Source organism: Somniosus microcephalus, unplaced genomic scaffold (assembly GCF_052327205.1).
Source record: "Somniosus microcephalus isolate GS21.2 unplaced genomic scaffold, FLI_Smic_1.0 scaffold597, whole genome shotgun sequence".
Taxonomy (NCBI): domain Eukaryota; kingdom Metazoa; phylum Chordata; class Chondrichthyes; order Squaliformes; family Somniosidae; genus Somniosus; species Somniosus microcephalus.
In genome coordinates, this window is record NW_028225784.1 from 118,180 (window position 1) to 140,000 (window position 21,821).

The 21,821-nt window shown below is 52.8% G+C and overlaps 1 protein-coding gene across 4 annotated transcripts in view; it reads left to right on the forward strand.

The window, feature by feature from the left end:
• LOC147081271 (mitochondrial import receptor subunit TOM40B-like) overlaps window positions 1-21,821 on the forward strand; it is a 70,580-nt gene that overhangs the window by 33,789 nt on the left and 14,970 nt on the right. For 2 of the 4 annotated variants that reach the window (XM_085980848.1, XM_085980850.1), the window contains exons 7-9: window positions 4,057-4,133; window positions 6,769-6,871; window positions 12,335-12,446. In XM_085980848.1, coding sequence (XP_085836974.1) covers window positions 4,057-4,133; window positions 6,769-6,871; window positions 12,335-12,446 — 292 coding nt within the window. Of the gene's footprint in view, window positions 1-4,056; window positions 4,134-6,768; window positions 6,872-12,334; window positions 16,345-21,821 lie in introns of those variants that run through there. The other 2 variants (XR_015076753.1, XM_085980849.1) reach the window with 2 other exon arrangements.

A 21,821-nucleotide genomic window follows, 5' to 3' on the forward strand; every position in this document is an offset into this window, starting at 1 on the left:
ATGCGGTAGGGTGCGTTTTGGATCGATGGGGTGAGTACCCACTTTCCTTCTGTTGAGATAAGGTTTAGAGTTCCTTTTAAGTAAAAAATCTTACCCGGGGGGTAAGTCAGGAATAGATTGTAGATTGGAAAAATTTCGAATCTTCGGTTTTCTCCTGAGTTTTTCTTTGGTCGCGGTGGCTCGATATTACCAAGTTGGTTGGTGGTAATATTTTGTTGGTAGTTCCATAAGGCTCTTGTTGCCGCGATGTGTCCGCTGATGTCCTGGGTCACTGAAGCTGTTGAACTTGGGTGTACGGTAGAATGATGCCCCGTCTCGATGCTCCGGTTTCTTCTTGTGTGTTGCTTCCAGAGAGAACTCTCTTCATGAGAAAACAGGCCTTCAATTATACTTTGAGGGGCCTTCTAATCTGCGCGCCAAATCAGTCCCGGTTTATTGTTTGATTTGGGCGGGCTCGTTAACGGTAACTTGATTAGAAATGTGTAAAATGGTTTCGGGATGCTCTACTGATTATTCAATCAGCTGTTGAGCGCCTAGTTAATTGTCATAGCTACACTCAGGTTTCGAGTCTTGTGTCTGAGCCCGAGATTTCTATGTAGGTTGGCGAGGTGATTGGCATTATGCATGTTTTGGATGGGTCCTGTGTTTTGGGTGGGGCCTGCTCCTCCGTGGGTCGATTGTTAGGATGTTACTGTCTGATGGGGGCTGACAGAGGTTACACAGTTCCCCAGACAATTTGATTTACTCCCAATACCCAAACTGTCTACAGAGTTTGATCCCATTCCCTGTTGCAGCCTTTTGTTCCTTTGCAGGCCCAACATGCCTTTTAAAAATGCCAAATCTTGGTTTCCGACCTTGAATCTCCCTCTGTTAGGCTCAATGCGTATTTTATCATCCTGAAGTTTGTTAGATAGAGTACAAAGTCATTTTATTTGGGGTTTTCTTCTAGCTTCGGGGGATCTGTAAATTTTGAGAATCTTACAGGGGTGTGGGGTATATCAGAGTGTTACAGTGAGGGGTGTGGGGTATATCAGTGTTCCAGTGAGGGGTGTGGGGTATATCAGTGTTACAGTGAGGAGTGTGGGGTATATCAGTGTTACAGTGAGGGGTGTGGGGTATATCAGTGTTACAGTGAGGGGTGTGGGGTATATCAGTGTTACAGTGAGGGGTGTGGGTTATATCCGTGTTACAGTGAGGGGTGTGGGGTATATCAGTGTAACAGTGAGGGGTGTGGGGTATATCAGTGTTACAGTGAGGGGTGTGGGGTATATCAGTGTTACAGTGAGGGGTGTGGGGTATATCAGTGTTACAGTGAGGGGTGTGGGGTTTATCAGTGTGTTACAGTGAGGGGTGTGGGGTATATCAGTGTTACAGTGAGGGGTGTGGGGTATATCAGTGTTACAGTGAGGGGTGTGGGGTTTATCAGTGTGTTACAGTGAGGGGTGTGGGGTATATCAGTGTGTTACAGTGAGGGGCGTGGGGTATATCAGAGTGTTACACTGAGGGGTGTGGGGTATATCCGTGTTACAGTGAGGGGTGTGGGGTATATCAGTGTTACAGTGAGGGGTGTGGGGTATATCAGTGTTACAGTGAGGTGGTGTGGGGTATATCAGTGTTACAGTGAGGGGTGTGGGGTATATCAGTGTTACAGTGAGGGGTGTGGGGTATATCAGTGTTACAGTGAGGTGGTGTGGGGTATATCAGTGTTACACTGAGGGGTGTGGGGTATATCCGTGTTACAGTGAGGGGTGTGGGGTATATCAGTGTTACACTGAGGGGTGTGGGGTATATCAGTGTTACAGTGAGGGGTGTGGGGTATATCAGTGTTACAGTGAGGTGGTGTGGGGTATATCAGTGTTACAGTGAGGGGTGTGGGGTATATCAGTGTTACAGTGAGGTGGTGTGGGGTATATCAGTGTTACAGTGAGGGGTGTGGGGTATATCAGTGTGTTATAGTGAGGGGTGTGGGGTATATCAGTGTTACAGTGAGGGGTGTGGGGTATATCAGTGTTACAGTGAGGGGTGTGGGGTATATCAGTGTTACAGTGAGGGGTGTGGGGTATATCAGTGTTACAGTGAGGGGTGTGGGGTATATCAGTGTTACAGTGAGGGGTGTGGGGTATATCAGTGTTACAGTGAGGGATGTGGGGTATATCAGTGTTACAGTGAGGGGTGTGGGGTATATCAGAGTGTTACAGTGAGGGGTGTGGGGTATATCAGTGTGTTACAGTGAGGGGTGTGGGGTATATCAGAGTGTTACAGTGAGGGGTATGCGGTATATCAGTGTTACAGTGAGGGGTGTGGGGTATATGAGTGTTACAGTGAGGGGTGTGGGGTATATGAGTGTTACAGTGAGGGGTGTGGGGTATATCAGTGTTACAGTGAGGGGCGTGGGGTTTATCAGTGTGTTACAGTAAGGGGTGTGGGGTATATCAGTGTGTTACAGTGAGGGGTATGCGGTATATCAGTGTTATAGTGAGGGCTGTGGGGTATATGAGTGTTACAGTGAGGGGTGTGGGGTATATCAGTGTTACAGTGAGGGGTGTGGGGTATATCAGTGTTACAGTGAGGGGCGTGGGGTATATCAGTGTTACAGTGAGCGGTGTGGGGTATATCAGTATTATAGTGAGGTGGTGTGGGGTATATCAGTGTTACAGTGAGGGGGTGGGGTATATCAGTGTTACAGTGTGGGGTGTGGGGTATATCAGTGTTACAGTGAGCGGTGTGGGGTATATCAGTGTTACAGTGAGGGGTGTGGGGTATATCAGTGTTACAGTGAGGGGTGTGGGGTATATCAGTGTTACAGTGAGGGGTGTGGGGTATATCAGTGTAACAGTGAGGGGTGTGGGGTATATCAGTGTTACAGTGAGGGGTGTGGGGTATATCAGTGTTACAGTGAGGGGTGTGGGGTATATCAGTGTTACAGTGAGGGGTGTGGGGTTTATCAGTGTGTTACAGTGAGGGGTGTGGGGTATATCAGTGTTACAGTGAGGGGTGTGGGGTATATCAGAGTGTTACAGTGAGGGAAGTGGGGTATATCAGTGTTACAGTGAGGGGTGTGGGGTATATCAGAGTGTTACAGTGAGGGGTGTGGGGTATATCAGTGTTATAGTGAGGTGGTGTGGGGTATATCAGAGTGTGACAGTGAGGGGTGTGGGGTATATCAGTGTTACAGTGAGGGGTGTGGGGTATATCAGTGTTACAGTGAGGGGTGTGGGGTATATCAGTGTTACAGTGAGGGGTGTGGGGAATATCAGTGTGTTACAGTGAGGTGTGTGGGGTGTTACAGTGAGGGGTGTGGGGTATATCAGTTTTACCGTGAGGGGTGTGGGGTATATCAGTTTTACCGTGAGGGGTGTGGGGTATATCAGTGTTACAGTGAGGGGTGTGGGTTATATCAGTGTTACAGTGAGGGGTGTGGGGTATATCAGAGTGTTACAGTGAGGGGTGTGGGTTATATCAGTGTTACAGTGAGGGGTGTGGGGTATATCAGTGAGTTGCAGTGAGGGGTGTGGGGTATATCAGAGTGTTACAGTGAGGGGTGTGAGGTATATCAGTGTGTTACAGTGAGGGGTGTGGGGTATATAAGTGTTACAGTGAGGGGTGTGGGGTATATAAGTGTGTTACAGTGAGGGGTGTGGGGTATATCAGTGTGTTACAGTGAGGGGTGTGAGGTATATCAGTGTGTTACAGTGAGGGGTGTGGGGTATATAAGTGTTACAGTGAGGGGTGTGGGGTATATCAGAGTGTTACAGTGAGGGGTGTGGGGTATATCAGTGTGTTACAGTGAGGGGTGTGAGGTATATCAGTGTGTTACAGTGAGGGGTGTGGGGTATATAAGTGTTACAGTGAGGGGTGTGGGGTATATAAGTGTTACAGTGAGGGGTGTGGGGTATATCAGTGTGTTACAGTGAGGGGTGTGGGGTACATCAGTGTTGCAGTGAGGGGTGTGAGGTATATCAGTGTGTTACAGTGAGGGGTGTGGGGTATCTCAGTGTTACAGTGATGAGTGTGTGGTATATCACAGTCCGTTAACTATCTGTACATGTTATTCAGCCCCGCAATGGATTGGCACTTTGAATATCGGTCGAGGTGGCGCGCATGCCAGTTACTACCACAAGGCTAATGACCAGGTGAGCATGATATTCAGCCATGGGGTGCGTCGCAATTGATTCCGATGCGCACTCGGTCGCGCGGGAATTGGAAATAGTATCTCCTACTTCTGGGTTTTGCAGCCCCTACAACCCTCCCTATCTCTGTAACCTCCTCCAGCTCCTACACCCCTCCCTATCTCTGTAACCTCCTCCAGCCCCTACACCCCTCCCTATCTCTGTAACCTCCTCCAGCCCCTACACCCCTCCCTATCTCTGTAACCTCCTCCAGCCCCTACACCCCTCCCTATCTCTGTAACCTCCTCCAGCCCCCTACACCCCTCCCTATCTCTGTAACCTCCTTCAGCCCCTACAACCCTCCCTATCTCTGTAACCTCCTCCAGCCCCTACACCCCTCCCTATCTCTGTAACCTCCTTCAGCCCCTACAACCCTCCCTATCTCTGTAACCCCCTCCAGACCCTACACCCCTCCCTATCTCTGTAACCTCCTCCAGCCCCTACAACCCTCCCTATCTCTGTAACCTCCTCCAGCCCCCTACACCCCTCCCTATCTCTGTAACCTCCTCCAGCCCCGACACCCCTCCCTATCTCTGTAACCTCCTCCAGCCCCTACACCCCTCCCTATCTCTGTAACCTCCTCCAGACCCTACACCCCTCCCTATCTCTGTAACCTCCTCCAGACCCTACACCCCTCCCTATCTCTGTAACCTCCTCCAGCCCCTACAACCCTCCCTATCTCTGTAACCTCCTCCAGCCCCTACACCCCTCCCTATCTCTGTAACCTCCTCCAGCCCCTACAACCCTCCCTATCTCTGTAACCTCCTCCAGCCCCGACACCCCTCCCTATCTCTGTAACCTTCACCAGCCCCTACACCCTCCCTATCTCTGTAACCTCCTCCAGCCCCTACACCCCTCCCTATCTCTGTAACCTCCTCCAGCCCCTACACCCCTCCCTATCTCTGTAACCTCCTCCAGCCCCTACACCCCCCCTATCTCTGTAACCTCCTCCAGCCCCTCCCTATCTCTGTAACCTCCTCCAGCCCTACAACCCTCCTATCTCTGTAACCTCCTCCAGCCCCTACACCCCTCCCTATCTCTGTAACCTCCTTCAGCCCTACAACCCTCCTATCTCTGTAACCTCCTCCAGCCCCTACACGCCTGCTGCCCTTGTCCTTCTAGGTGGTAGAGGCCGCGGGTTTGTGAAGTGCTGTCGAAGAAGCCTTGGCGAGTTGCTGCGGTGCATCTTGTAGATGCATTCCTTCCACAAACGGCAGTTGATGTGTGTCACTTGTTAATTTTAAAGCTAAGATTGATAGATTTCTGTTAAACAAAGGTATGAAGGGACATTGGGCAAAGGCGGGTAGATGGAGTTAGGTCGCAGATCAGTCATGATCTCATTGAATGGTGGAGCAGGCTCGAGGGTGGCTGAATGATCTCCTCCTGTTCCTGTGTAACAGGCTCGAGGGGCTGAATGGGCCTCCTCCTGTTCCTGTGTAACAGGCTCGAGGGGGCTGAATGGGCCTCCTCCTGTTCCTGTGTAACAGGCTCGAGGGGGCTGAATGGGCCTCCTCCTGTTCCTGTGTAACAGGCTCGAGGGGCTGAATGGGCCTCCTCCTGTTACTGTGTAACAGGCTCGAGGGGCTGAATGGGCCTCCTCCTGTTCCTGTGTAACAGGCTCGAGGGGGCTGAATGGGCCTCCTCCTGTTCCTGTGTAACAGGCTCGAGGGGCTGAATGGGCCTCCTCCTGTTCCTGTGTAACAGGCTCGAAGGGGCTGAATGGGCCTCCTCCTGTTCCTGTGCAACAGGCTCGAGGGACTGAATGGGCCTCCTCCTGTTCCTGTGTAACAGGCTCGAGGGGGCTGAATGGGCCTCCTCCTGTTCCTGTGTAACAGGCTCGAGGGGGCTGAATGGGCCTCCTCCTGTTCCTGTGTAACAGGCTCGAGGGGGCTGAATGGGCCTCCTCCTGTTCCTGTGTAACAGGCTTGAGGGGGCTGAATGGGCCTCCTCCTGTTCCTGTGTAACAGGCTCGAGGGGCTGAATGGGCCTCCTCCTGTTCCTGTGTAACAGGCTCGAGGGGCTGAATGGGCCTCCTCCTGTTCCTGTGTAACAGGCTCGAGGGGGCTGAATGGGCCTCCTCCTGTTCCTGTGTAACAGGCTTGAGGGGGCTGAATGGGCCTCCTCCTGTTCCTCCTGTTCCTGTGTAACAGGCTTGAGGGGGCTGAATGGGCCTCCTCCTGTTCCTGTGTAACAGGCTCGAGGGGCTGAATGGGCCTCCTCCTGTTCCTGTGTAACAGGCTCGAGGGGCTGAATGGGACTCCTCCTGTTCCTGTGTAACAGGCTTGAGGGGGCTGAATGGGCCTCCTCCTGTTCCTGTGTAGCAGGCTCGAGGGGCCTGAATAGGCCTCCTCCTGTTCCTGTGTAACAGGCTCGAGGGGGCTGAATGGGCCTCCTCCTGTTCCTGTGTAACAGGCTCGAGGGGCTGAATGGGCCTCCTCCTGTTCCTGTGTAACAGGCTCGAGGGAGCTGAATGGGTCTCCTCCTGTTCCTGTGTAACAGGCTCGAGGGGCTGAATGGGCCTCCTCCTATGGTCTATGCTGTGTTGTGTTTTATGGGCAGCTTCGTACAGTGATACTTTGGGTGTTCTCTTCCCACACAGGTACAGGTGGGAGTGGAGTTCGAGGCCAGCACACAGACCCGAGACACCACTTTCTCATTTGGATACCAGCTTGATGTCGCCAAGGCTAATATGGTGTTCAGAGGTGAGGCTGGCCAATCGTGGGGCTGCGCGGGTCAGAGTTCAGGGGGCCAGAGCCAGTGAGCCACAGAGCGAACCACGTGGACAGAGACAGACGACAATGAGAGAGAGAGAGAGAAAATTAGATTCTAGTTTAGATACACAGTAAATTTTGGGGGGGTGAGGAGATCACAGTTTGGGGGGGTGAGGAGATCACAGTTTGGGGGGGTGAGGAGATCACAGTTTGGGGGGGTGAGGAGATCACAGTTTGGGGGGGTGAGGAGATCACAGTTTGGGGGGGTGAGGAGATCACAGTTTGGGGGGGTGAGGAGATCACAGTTTGGGGGGGTGAGGAGATCACAGTTTGGGGGGGTGAGGAGATCACAGTTTGGGGGGGTGAGGAGATCACAGTTTGGGGGGGTGAGGAGATCACAGTTTGGGGGGGTGAGGAGATCACAGTTTGGGGGGGTGAGGAGATCACAGTTTGGGGGGTGAGGAGATCACAGTTTGGGGGGGTGAGGAGATCACAGTTTGGGGGGTGAGGAGATCACAGTTTGGGGGGGTGAGGAGATCACAGTTTGGGGGGGTGAGGAGATCACAGTTTGGGGGGGTGAGGAGATCACAGTTTGGGGGGGGTGAGGAGATCACAGTTTGGGGGGTGAGGAGATCACAGTTTGGGGAGGTGAGGAGATCACAGTTTGGGGGGTGAGGAGATCACAGTATGGGAGGTGAGGAGATCACAGTTTATGGGGTGAGGAGATCACAGTTTGGGGGGTGAGGAGATCACAGTTTGGGGGGTGAGGAGATCACAGTTTGGGGGGTGAGGAGATCACAGTTTGGGGGGTGAGGAGATCACAGTTTGGGGGGTGAGGAGATCACAGTTTGGGGGGTGAGGAGATCACAGTTTGGGGGGCGAGGAGATCACAGTTTGGGAGGCGAGGAGATCACAGTTTGGAGGCGAGCAGATCACAGTTTGGGGGGCGAGGAGATCACAGTATGGGTGGCGAGATCACAGTTTGGGAGGTGAGGAGATCACAGTATGGGAGGTGAGGAGATCACAGTTTGGGCGTTGAGATCACAGTTTGGGGGGTGAGGAGATCACAGTATGGGTGGCGAGATCACAGTTTGGGAGGTGAGGAGATCACAGTATGGGAGGTGAGGAGATCACAGTATGGGAGGTGAGGAGATCACAGTTTGGGGGTTGAGATCACAGTTTGGGAGGTGAGGAGATCACAGTTTGGGGGGTGAGGAGATCACAGTTTGGGGGGTGAGGAGATCACAGTTTGGGGGGTGAGGAGATCACAGTTTGGGGGGTGAGGAGATCACAGTTTGGGGGGTGAGGAGATCACAGTTTGGGGGTTGAGGAGATCACAGTTTGGGGGGGGTGAGGAGATCACAGTTTGGGTGGGGAGGAGATCACAGTTTGGGAGGTGAGGACATCACAGTTTGGGGGGTGAGGAGATCACAGTTTGGGGGTTGAGATCACAGTTTGGGGGGTGAGGAGATCACAGTTTGGGGGGTGAGGAGATCACAGTTTGGGGGGTGAGGAGATCACAGTTTGGGGGTTGAGGAGATCACAGTTTGGGGAGGTGAGGAGATCACAGTTTGGGGGTTGAGGAGATCACAGTTTGGGGGGGGTGAGGAGATCACAGTTTGGGGGGGTGAGGAGATCACAGTTTGGGGGGGTGAGGAGATCACAGTTTGGGGGGGTGAGGAGATCACAGTTTGGGGGGGTGAGGAGATCACAGTTTGGGTGGTGAGGAGATCACAGTTTGGGGGAGGTGAGGAGATCACAGTTTGGGGGGTGAGGAGATCACACTTTGGGAGGTGAGGAGATCACAGTTTGGGGGGTGAGGAGATCACAGTTTGGGGGGTGAGGAGATCACAGTTTGGGGGTTGAGATCACAGTTTGGGGGGTGAGGAGATCACAGTTTGGGGGGTGAGGAGATCACAGTTTGGGGGGTGAGGAGATCACAGTTTGGGGGGTGAGGAGATCACAGTTTGGGGGTTGAGGAGATCACAGTTTGGGGAGGTGAGGAGATCACAGTTTGGGGGTTGAGGAGATCACAGTTTGGGGGGGGTGAGGAGATCACAGTTTGGGTGGGGAGGAGATCACAGTTTGGGGGGTGAGGAGATCACAGTTTGGGGGAGTGAGGAGATCACAGTTTGGGGGTTGAGGAGATCACAGTTTGGGGGGGGGTGAGGAGATCACAGTTTGGGTGGGGAGGAGATCACAGTTTGGGGAGGTGAGGAGATCACAGTTTGGGGGGTGAGGAGATCACAGTTTGGGGGGTGAGGAGATCACAGTTTGGGAGGTGAGGAGATCACAGTTTGGGGGGTGAGGAGATCACAGTTTGGGGGATGAGGAGATCACAGTTTGGGAGGTGAGGAGATCACAGTTTGGGGGGTGAGGAGATCACAGTTTGGGGAGACGAGGAGATCACAGTTTGGGGGGTGAGGAGATCACAGTTTGGGGGGTGAGGAGATCACAGTTTGGGGGGGGTGAGGAGATCACAGTTTGGGGGGTGAGGAGATCACAGTTTGGGGGAGTGAGGAGATCACAGTTTGGGGGAAGCGTGAGGAGATCACAGTTTGGGGGGTGAGGAGATCACAGTTTGGGGGTTGAGGAGATCACAGTTTGGGGGGGGTGAGGAGATCACAGTTTGGGTGGTGAGATCACAGTTTGGGGGGTGAGGAGATCACAGTTTGGGAGGTGAGGAGATCACAGTTTGGGGGAGTGAGGAGATCACAGTTTGGGGGGTGAGGAGATCACAGTTTGGGGGGTGAGGAGATCACAGTTTGGGGGGTGAGGAGATCACAGTTTGGGGGGTGAGGAGATCACAGTTTGGGGGGTGAGGAGATCACAGTTTGGGGGGGCGAGGAGATCACACTTTGGGAGGTGAGGAGATCACAGTTTGGGGGGTGAGGAGATCACAGTTTGGGGGGGCGAGGAGATCACAGTTTGGGGGGTGAGGAGATCACAGTTTGGGAAGTGAGGAGATCACAGTTTGGGGGGTGAGGAGATCACAGTTTGGGGGGTGAGGAGATCACAGTTTGGGGGATGAGGAGATCACAGTTTGGGAGGTGAGGAGATCACAGTTTGGGGGGTGAGGAGATCACAGTTTGGGGAGACGAGGAGATCACAGTTTGGGGGGGTGAGGAGATCACAGTTTGGGGGGTGAGGAGATCACAGTTTGGGAGGTGAGGAGATCACAGTTTGGGGGGTGAGGAGATCACAGTTTGGGGGGTGAGGAGATCACAGTTTGGGGGGGCGAGGAGATCACACTTTGGGAGGTGAGGAGATCACAGTTTGGGGGGTGAGGAGATCACAGTTTGGGGGGGCGAGGAGATCACAGTTGGGGGTGAGGAGATCACAGTTTGGGGGGTGAGGAGATCACAGTTTGGGGGATGAGGAGATCACAGTTTGGGAGGTGAGGAGATCACAGTTTGGGGGGTGAGGAGATCACAGTTTGGGGGGTGAGGAGATCACAGTTTGGGGATGAGGAGATCACAGTTTGGGGATGAGGAGATCACAGTTTGGGGGATGAGGAGATCACAGTTTGGGAGGTGAGGAGATCACAGTTTGGGGGGTGAGGAGATCACAGTTTGGGAGGTGAGGAGATCACAGTTTGGGGGGTGAGGAGATCACAGTTTGGGGGGTGAGGAGATCACAGTTTGGGGGGTGAGGAGATCACAGTTTGGGGGGTGAGGAGATCACAGTTTGGGGGAAGCGTGAGGAGATCACAGTTTGGGGGGTGAGGAGATCACAGTTTGGGGACGTGAGGAGATCACAGTTTGGGAGGTGAGGAGATCACAGTTTGGGGGGTGAGGAGATCACAGTTTGGGGGGAAGCGTGAGGAGATCACAGTTTGGGGGGCGAGGAGATCACAGTTTGGGGGAAGCGTGAGGAGATCACAGTTTGGGGGGTGAGGAGATCACAGTTTGGGGGAAGGGTGAGGAGATCACAGTTTGGGAGGTGAGGAGATCACAGTTTGGGGGAAGCGTGAGGAGATCACAGTTTGCGGGGTGAGGAGATCACAGTTTGGGGGAAGCGTGAGGAGATCACAGTTTGGGGGAAGCGTGAGGAGATCACAGTTTGGGAGGTGAGGAGATCACAGTTTGCGGGGTGAGGAGATCACAGTTTGGGGGAAGCGTGAGGAGATCACAGTATGGGGGAAGCGTGAGCAGATCACAGTTTGGGAGGTGAGGAGATCACAGTTTGCGGGGTGAGGAGATCACAGTTTGGGGGAAGCGTGAGGAGATCACAGTTTGGGGGGTGAGGAGATCACAGTTTGCGGGGTGAGGAGATCCCAGTTTGGGGGAAGCGTGAGGAGATCACAGTTTGGGGGGCGAGGAGATCACAGTTTGGGGGGCGAGGAGATCACAGTTTGGGGGGTGAGGAGATCACAGTTTGGGAGGTGAGGAGATCACAGTTTGGGGGAAGCGTGAGGAGATCACAGTTTGGGGGGTGAGGAGATCACAGTTTGGGGGGTGAGGAGATCACAGTTTGGGGGAAGCGTGAGGAGATCACAGTTTGGGGGGTGAGGAGATCACAGTTTGGGGGGTGAGGAGATCACAGTTTGGGGAGGTGAGGAGATCACAGTTTGGGGGAAGCGTGAGGAGATCACAGTTTGGGGAGGTGAGGAGATCACAGTTTGGGGGGCGAGGAGACCACAGTTTGGGGGGCGAGGAGATCACAGTTTGGGAGGTGAGGAGATCACAGTTTGGGGGGCGAGGAGATCACAGTTTGCGGGGCGAGGAGATCACAGTTTGGGGGGTGAGGAGATCACAGTTTGGGGGGTGAGGAGATCACAGTTTGGGGAGTGAGGAGATCACAGTTTGGGGAGTGAGGAGATCACAGTTTGGGGGGTGAGGAGATCACAGTTTGGGGGGTGAGGAGATCACAGTTTGGGGACGTGAGGAGATCACCGTTTGGGGGGTGAGGAGATCACAGTTTGGGAGGTGAGGAGATCACAGTTTGGGAGGTGAGGAGATCACAGTTTGGGGGAGTGAGGAGATCACAGTTTGGGGGGTGAGGAGACCACAGTTTGCGGGGTGAGGAGATCACAGTTTGGGGGGTGAGGAGATCACAGTTTGGGGGGTGAGGAGATCACAGTTTGGGGAGTGAGGAGATCACAGTTTGGGGGGTGAGGAGATCACAGTTTGGCGGGTGAGGAGATCACAGTTTGGGGACGTGAGGAGATCACAGTTTGGGGGGTGAGGAGATCACAGTTTGGGAGGTGAGGAGATCACAGTTTGGGGGGTGAGGAGATCACAGTTTGGGGGGTGAGGAGATCACAGTTTGGGGGGTGAGGAGATCACAGTTTGGGGACGTGAGGAGATCACAGTTTGGGGACGTGAGGAGATCACAGTTTGGGGGAAGCGTGAGGAGTACCACATGTATCAGAGTCCCGGGAACGAGCGAGCGCGAGTGGCCAGGTTCTCGACAGAAAACTCATGTCTCTAACCTCCTGCCTCCCCCTTCTAGGGTCGGTCGACAGCAACTGGGTGGTGGGGGGCGTGCTGGAGAAGAAGCTCGCCCCCCTACCTTTAACCCTGGCCCTCGGAGCCTTCATGGACCACTTGAAGAGCAAATTTCAGTATGGATTCAGTGTAACTGTCTGTTGAAATGGGGGGAGAGCGGCCGGCGGGGGGGGGGGAGGGGTCATGTCCAGGGGGTGAGGGGTTGTGTCCAGACGAGATTGACCAGAGGGACCAGCGTACTATTACGGCGAGATGGACACTCGTGACGGCATTCCGAAACTCTACACGTTGACCTGACTGAGGGAATTGGGCCCAGGGTATCTCCTGACCCTCTCGGGCCAGTCAATGGGTGTTTATTTATGTATTGGGAACACTTTTACGTAACCGAGTCTTTTGCATGACAGAATTGTAAATGTTGACCTTGCACCCTCTGGGCCCTGGGGTCAAGGATGGCGCGATGTGGCGGAACCAGGGGTCACAGTGCGTCAAACACTTGCCCCCGTCCCGCCGCCACACCGCCCTTCAGATGTGCAGGAACTGAGGGTGTTTGCAAACGATCTCCCAAGTTTGCAGACGACACAAAGCTGGGTGGGCGTGTGTGCTGTGAGGAGGATGCCGAGAAACTCCAGTACGATTTGGACAGGTTGGGCGATTGGGCAGATGCAGTACAATGTGGATAAATGCGAGGTTATCCACTTTGGTGGTAGAAACAGGAAGGCGGATTATTATCTGAACGGCAATAGATTGGGAGAAGGGGAAGTGCAACGAGACCTGGGTGTCCTTGTGCACCAGTCGCGGAAGGTAAGCAAGCAGTTGCAGCAGGCGGTGAAGAAGGCAAATGGTATGTTGGCCTTTGTAGCGAGAGGGTTTGAGTACAGGAACAAGGATGTCTTGATGCAGTTGTACAGGGCCTTGGTGAGGCCACACCTTGAGTATTGTGTGCAGTTTTGGTCGCCTTATCTGAGGAAGGATGTTCTTGCCATGGAAGGAGTGCAGCGAAGATTCACTAGACTGATACCTGGGATGGCAGGAATGACGTATGAGGAGAGATTGGGTCAATTGGGCTTATACTCGCTGGAGTTTAGAAGAATGAGAGGGGATCTCATTGAAACTTATAAAATTCTAACAGGACTAGATGCAGGAAGGATGTTCCCGAAGGCCGGGGAGTCCAGAACCAGGGGTCACAGTCTAAGGATAAGGGGTAAGCCATTTAGGACAGAGATGAGGAGGAATTTCTTCACCCAGAGAGTGGTGAACCTGTGGAATTCACGACGACAGAAGGCAGTAGAGGCCAATTCATTAAATATATTCAAGAAGGAGTTAGATACGTTTCTTAAGGCTAAAGGGATCAAGGGGTATGGGGAGAAAGCAGGGACCGGGTACTGAATTTGGATGATCAGCCATGATCTCATTGAATGGCGGAGCAGGCTCGAAGGGCCGAATGGCCTACTCCTGCTCCTATCTTCTATGTGCTAGGACAGGTTAAGAAAGCACGAGGGGTCCTGGGCTTTATAAATAGAGGCTTAGGTTACGAAAGCCAGGAGGTTATTGCTGAAACGACATCAAACAAGGACAAGGGCAGCAGGCGCGCGGAAACACCACCACCTCCAAGTTCCCCTCCAAGTCACACACACCATCCTGACTTAGAAATATATCGGCCGATCCTTCATCGTCGCTGGGTCAGAATCCTGGAACTCCCTCCCTAACATCACTGTGGGAGTACCTTCACCACACGGACTGCAGTGGTTCAAGGCGGCGGCTCACCACCACCTTCTCAAGGGGCAACTAGGGATGGGCAATAAATGCCGGCCTTGCCAGTGACACCCACATCCCAGGAACGAAGGGAAAAAAAACACGAGTTCGGCCCCAACTGCAGGATAGATTCCCAATTCTGGGCACCGCACTTCAGGACGGATGTCAAGGCCTTTGGAGAGGGTGCAGAGGAGATTTACTACAACGTTTCCAGGGATGAGGGACTTCAGTTACGTGGAGAGACTGGATAAGCTCAGTCAATCTCCCCTTAACCTTCTCTGCTCCAAGAAGAACAACCCCAGCTTCTCCAGTCTCCACGTAACTGAAGTCCCTCATCCCTGGTACCATTCTGGTCAATCTCCTCTTAACCTTCTCTGCTCTAAGGAGAACAACCCCAGCTTCTCCAGTCTCTCTCCGTAACTGAAGTCCCTCATCCCCGGTACCATTCTGGTCACTCTCCTCTTAACCTTCTCTGCTCTAAGGAGAACAACCCCAGCTTCTCCAGTCTCTCCACGTAACTGAAGTCCCTCATCCCCGGTACCATTCTGGTCAATCTCCTCTTAACCTTCTCTGCTCTAAGGAGAACAACCCCAGCTTCTCCAGTCTCTCCACGTAACTGAAGTCCCTCATCCCCGGTACCATTCTGGTCAATCTCCTCTTAACCTTCTCTGCTCCAAGGAGAACAACCCCAGCTTCTCCAGTCTCTCCACGTAACTGAAGTCCCTCATCCCTGGTACAATTCTGGTCAATCTCCCCTTAACCTTCTCTGCTCTAAGGAGAACAACCCCAGCTTCTCCAGTCTCTCCACGTAACTGAAGTCCCTCATCCCTGGTACCATTCTGGTCAATCTCCCCTTAACCTTCTCTGCTCTAAGGAGAACAATCCCAGCTTCTCCAGTCTCTCCACGTCACTGAAGTCCCTCATCCCCGGTACCATTCTGGTCAATCTCCCCTTAACCTTCTCTGCTCTAAGGAGAACAACCCCAGCTTCTCCAGTCTCTCCACGTAACTGAAGTCCCTCATCCCTGGTACCATTCTGGTCAATCTCCCCTTAACCTTCTCTGCTCTAAGGAGAACAACCCCAGCTTCTCCAGTCTCTCCACGTAACTGAAGTCCCTCATCCCCGGTACCATTCTGGTCAATCTCCTCTGCACCCTCTCCAAAGTCTTCATGTCCTTCCTAAAGTGTGGTGCCCAGCTGGGGTCAGACTAGTGTTTTTTAAATTCATTCACGGGATGTGGGCTGGCAAGGCCACACCTGCCCTGAGAAGGTGGTGTGGGTGGGTCTTTGTTTTTTTGAACTGATAGCTAGCAGGTTTTCGATGAGGCTTGCTGGGCCGCCGCAGAGGGCAGTTCCTGGGCTCGGAAGCTTGTCCTATGAGGAGAGAGCGAGTCGAAGGGGCCTAAGCTCCCTGGAATTTAGAAGAATGAGACACCTTGACAGGGTGGATGCTCGGAGGCTGTGTCCCCAAGCTGGAGACTCTAGAACCAGGGGACATTCGCAACTCCTCAGATAATGAAGCAGTCCGTGCCCGCATGCATCAAGACTTGGGACGACACTCAGGCTTGTGCTGATAAGTGACGTTCGCGCCACACAGGTGCCAAGCAATGACCATCTCCAACAAGAGAGAGTCCAACCATCTCCTCTGATGTGCAAAGAATTACCATCTTTTTTTCAGCGCCTTTATGTCACTTGTACATGACCAGAACGGTGCGCAGTGCTCCAAGTGTGGTCTAACCAAGGTATGTGGAGACCAGAACTGTGCACAGTGCTCCAAGTGTGGTCTAACCAAGGTATCTGGAGACCAGAACTGTGCACAGTGCTCCAACTGTGGTCTAACCCAGGTATATGGAGACCAGAACTGTGCACAGTGCTCCAAGTGTGGTCTAACCAAGGTATGTGGAGACCAGAACTGGGCACAGTGCTCCAAGTGTGGTCTAACCAAGGGTATATGGAGACCAGAACTGTGCACAGTGCTGCAAGTGCGGTCTAACCAAGGTATATGGAGACCAGAACTGTGCACAGTGCTCCAAGTGTGGTCTAACCAAGGTATATGGAGACCAGAACTGACGGAGAGAGACTCCCTCTTTAAAAGGGGTCCCTGACGGAGAGAGACTCCCTCTTTAAAAGGGGTCCCTGACGGAGAGAGACTCGCTGTAACTGATCCCAAGGGTGAATTGTATCGGATTGTGTCGCTACATTTGTGCTATTTAATTGAACATCTGTATATAAAACAATGAATAAAATATTGAAATATTCTAAACCCTTCACTTGCGTGTGTCAGTGTGTGTGACGTAATAAAACTCACTACGCACTTGGAGTATAAAGCAAGGCTTTAATCAACTTGTTTCTAAACATGGAGGTCTAGTTGTACTTCACTAGTTCCTGTCTTACAAAATGTCCCTGGACAAGCTGGGCCCACGCCCGAGTATTTATACGCCTTGGACGGCGCCACCAGCTGGCCGTCCAGCGTTATTTCATGTGTAGTTTCTTTATGATGTTGAGATTTATAACAGTGTGAGAGAGTGTCAGTGTGTGAGTGCACTGGATACATCTGCATTCTCCAATCTTTCACCATTTAGGAAACAGATGGAGAAAGTTAAACTCCATACAGCATGCAGGTACAGTAAGCAATTAGGAAGGCAAATGGTGTGTGAATCTTAGTGTGTGTGAGCGTCAGAGAGAGAGAAAGACAGAGGGAGAGAGAAAATGAAAAGCAGGACAAATCCAATCTGGCCATTGCCTATCCACCGTCAACCCTTTGAGTGACATTCCCCAATCAATCCTACCCAACTTGCGCCTCATACCATCGTAGTTTCCTTTATTCAAATTCAGGACCCTAGTCTCAGAGTCAACTACTTCACTCTCCATTTTAATGAAGAATTCAACTATATTATGATCGCTCCTCCCCAAGGGGCCTCGCACAACAAGATTGCTAATTAATCCTTTCTCATTACATAATACCCAGTCTAAGATGGCCTGATCTCTCGTTGGTTCCGCGACATTGGTCCAGGAAACCATCCCCGTATACACTCGAGGAATTCCTCCTCCACAGTATTATTACTAATTTGGTTAGCCCAATCTATCTGCAGATTAAAGTCACCCATGATGGGACAGTGTAGGGGGAGCTTTACTCTATCTAACCCGTGCTGTACCTGCTCTGGGAGTGTTTGATGGGACAGTGGAGAGGGAGCTTTACTCTGTATCTAACCCTGTGCTGTACCTGCCCTGGCAGTGTTTGATGGGACAGTGTAGAGGGAACTTTACTCTGTATCTAACCCCGTGCTGTACCTGCCCTGGGAGTGTTTGATGGGACAGTGTAGAGGGAGCTTTACTCTGCATCTAACCCGTGCTGTACCTGCCCTGGGAGTGTTTGATGGGACAGTGTAGAGGGAGCTTTACTCTGTATCTAACCCCGTGCTGTAGCTGCCCTGGGAGTGTTTGATGGGACAGTGCAGAGGGAGCTTTACTCTGTATCTAACCCTGTGCTGTACCTGCCGTGGGAGTGTTTGATGGGACAGTGTAGAGGGAGCTTTACTCAGTATCTAACCCGTGCTGTACCTGACCTGGGAGTGTTTGATGGGACAGTGTAGAGGGAGCTTTACTCTGTATCTAACCCCGTGCTGTACCTGCCCTGGGAGTGTTTGATGGGACAGTGTAGAGGGAGCTTTACTCTGTATCTAACCCGTGCTGTACCTGCCCTGGGAGTGTTTGATGGGACAGTGTAGAGGGAGCTTTACTCTGTATCTAACCCCGTGCTGTACCTGCCCTGGGAGTGTTTGATGGGACAGTGCAGAGGGAGCTTTACTCTGTATCTAACCCGTGCTGTACCTGCCCTGGGAGTGTTTGATGGGACAGTGTAGAGGGAGCTTTACTCTGTTTCTAACCCCGTGCTGTACCTGCCCTGGGAGTGTTTGATGGGACAGTGTAGAGGGAGCTTTACTTTGTATCTAACCTCGTGCTGTACCTGCCCTGGGAGTGTTTGATGGGACAGTGTAGAGGGAGCTTTACTCTGTATCTAACCCCGTGCTGTACCTGCCCTGGGAGTGTATGATGGGACAGTGTAGAGGGAGCTTTACTCTGTATCTAACCCCGTGCTGTACCTGCCCTGGGAGCGTTTGATGGGACAGTGTAGAGGTAGCTTTACTCTGTATCTAACCCCGTGTTGTTCCTGCCCTGGGAGTGTTTGAGGGGACAGTGTAGAGGGAGCTTTACTCTGTATCTAACCCCGTGCTGTACCTGCCCTGGGAGTGTTTGATGGGACAGTGTAGAGGGAGCTTTACTCTGTATCTAACCCCGTGCTGTACCTGCCCTGGGAGTGTTTGACGGGACAGTGTAGAGGGAGCTTTACTCTGTATCTAACCCGTGCTGTACCTGCCCTGGGAGTGTTTGATGGGACAGTGTTGAGGGAGCTTTACTCTGTATCTAACACATTTTGTACCTGCCCTGGGAGTGTTTGATGGGACAGTGGAGAGGGAGCTTTACTCTGTATCTAACCCGTGCTGTCCCTGCCCTGGGAATGTTTGATGGGACAGTGTAGAGGGAGCGTTACTCTGTATCTAACCCCGTGCTGTACCTGCCCTGGGAGTGTTTGATGGGACAGTGTAGAGGGAGCTTTACTCTGTATCTAACCCCGTGCTGTACCTCCCCTGGGAGTGTTTGATGGGACAGTGTAAAGGGAGCTTTACTCTGTATCTAACACATTTTGTACCTGCCCTGGGAGTGTTTGATGGGACAGTGTCCAGGGAGCTTTACTCTGTATCTAACCCCGTGCTGTACCTGCCCTGGGAGTGTTTGATGGGGACAGTGTAGAGGGAGCTTTACTCAGTATCTAACACATTTTGTACCTGCCCTGGGAGTGTTTGATGGGACAGTGTAGAGGGAGCTTTACTCTGTATCTAACCCCGTGTTGCACCAGCCCTGGGAGTGTTTGATGGGACAGTGTAGAGGGAGCTTTACTCTGTATCTAACCCCGTGCTGTACCTGCCCTGGGAGTGTTTGATGGGACAGTGTAGAGGGAGCTTTACTCTGTATCTAACCCCGTGCTGTACCTGCCCTGGGAGTGTTTGATGGGACAGTGTAGAGGGAGCTTTACTCTGTATCTAACCCGTGCTGTACCTGCCCTGGGAGTGTTTGATGGGACAGTGTTGAGGGAGCTTTACTCTGTATCTAACACATTTTGTACCTGCCCTGGGAGTGTTTGATGGGACAGTGGAGAGGGAGCTTTACTCTGTATCTAACCCGTGCTGTCCCTGCCCTGGGAGTGTTTGATGGGACAGTGTAGAGGGAGCTTTACTCAGTATCTAACACATTTTGTACCTGCCCTGGGAGTGTTTGATGGGACAGTGTAGAGGGAGCTTTACTCTGTATCTAACCCCGTGCTGTACCTGCCCTGGGAGTGTTTGATGGGACAGTGTAGAGGGAGCTTTACTCTGTATCTAACACATTTTGTACCTGCCCTGGGAGTGTTTGATGGGACAGTGTAGAGGGGAGCTTTACTCTGTATCTAACCCCGTGCTGTACCTGCCCTGGGAGTGTTTGATGGGACAGTGTAGAGGGAGCTTTACTCAGTATCTAACACATTTTGTACCTGCCCTGGGTGCTCTAGTTCCTGCGATTGTCCAGCAGAGGGAGAACGAATAATCCCCTCCGATAGGGAACAGGCTGCCCGGTGTCTGTAAATGGGGAGAGGTGGGTGAGAGGGTTAATCACCCTCCGATAGGGAACAGGCTGCCCGGTGTCTGTAAATGGGGAGAGGTGGGTGAGAGGGTTAATCCCCTCCGATAGGGAACAGGCTGCCCGGTGTCTCTAAATGGGGAGAGGTGGGTGAGAGTGTTAATCCCCTCCGATAGGGAACAGGCTGCACGGTGTCTGTAAATGGGGAGAGGTGGGTGAGAGGGTTAATCCCCTCCGATAGGGAACAGGCTGCCCGGTGTCTGTAAATGGGGAGAGGTGGGTGAGAGGGTTAATCCCCTCTGATAGGGAACAGGCTGCCCGGTGTCTGTAAATGGGGAGAGGTGGGTGAGAGGGTTAATCCCCTCCGATAGGGAACAGGCTGCCCGGTGTCTGTAAATGGGGAGAGGTGGGTGAGAGGGTTAATCCCCTCCGATAGGGAACAGGCTGCCCGGTGTCTGTAAATGGGGAGAGGTGGGTGAGAGGGTTAATCCACTCAGATAGGGAACAGGCTGCCCGGTGTCTGTAAATGGGGAGAGGTGGGTGAAAGGGTTAAAGTAAGATCTGAAGAAATTTCTAAGTACCTCCTCTCATCTTCCATTGGTTTGGAGGTTCTGCTCTGATCCCATTGCATTCAGAAAGCATTTTCCCCACTTAAACTGCGGGAGGCTGGTTTGAAGAGAGGGGACTGTGTGAGAAGAGAGACATCAAGTGCTGATCGAGAGACACAGCTGAAGGAACGAGGGAACGGATTCGCATCCAACATGAGTGAGGTGAGGTTCAGTCCGATAGTGTGTAATGTAAGGACCAAGTTAACCGTGACTGAGGTGAGAGAGACAGGATTAAAGAGACAGAGATCGAAGAGTCAGCAAGAGAGAGAGGGACAGAGAGAGAGAGAGAGAGAGAGACAGACAGAGAGAGGGACACAGAGCGAGAGAGAGGGACAGAAAGAGACAGAGAGGGAGAGAGAGAGAGAGAGTCAGACAGAGGAGACAGAGCGAGAGAGAGACGGAGAGAGAAAAGCGAAACACACACCACAAGGATCTGGATTAATGGTCTCACATTACCCACTGCCCTAGCCCCCTGGGTCAGAGGGTCGTGAGTTCGAGTCCTACTCCAGAGACTTGAGCCCCATTGTCCAGGCCGACACTTCTGGTGCAGTACTGAGGGAGCGCCGCACTGTCGGAGGGATAGTACTGAGGGAGCGCCGCACTGTCGGAGGGGCAGTACTGAGGGAGTGCTGCACTGTCGGAGGGGCAGTACTGAGGGCGCGCCGCACTGTCGGAAATGCAGTACTGAGGGAGCGCCGCACTGTCGGAGGGGCAGTACTGAGGGAGCGCCGCACTGTCGGAAGTGCAGTACTGAGGGAGCGCCGCACTGTCGGAGGGGCAGTACTGAGGGAGTCCCTATCACTCATCACCCCTGTGCTCGCTGACCTACATTGGCTCCCGGTTAAGCAATGCTTCGAATTTCAAATTCTCATACTTGTGTTCTAATCCCTCCATGGCCCTCGCTCCCTCCCTATCTCTGTAACCTCCTCCAGTCCCTACACCCCTCCCTATCACTGTAACCTCCTTCAGCCCCTACACCCCTCCCTATCTCTATAACCTCCTCCAGCCCCTACAATCCTCCCTATCTCTGTAACCTCCTCCAGCCCCTACAACCCTCCCTATCTCTGTAACCTCCTCCAGCCCCTACACCCCTCCCTATCTCTGTAACCTCCTCCAGCCCCTACACCCCTCCCTATCTCTGTAACCTCCTCCAGCCCCTACACCCCTCACTATCTCTGTAACCTCCTCCAGCCCCCTACACCCCTCCCTATCTCTGTAACCTCCTCCAGCCCCTACAACTCTCCGAGATCTCTGCAATCCTCCAATTCTGTCCTCTTGAGCATCCCCCGATTTCCATCGCTCCACCATTGGCGGCCGTGCCTTCAGCCGCCTGGGGCCCCGAGCTCTGGAATTCCCTCCCTAAACCTCTCCGCCTCTCTCTCCTCCTTTAAGACGCTCCTTAAAACCTCCCTCTTTGACCCAGCTTTTGGTCACCTGCCCTAATATCTCCTGATGT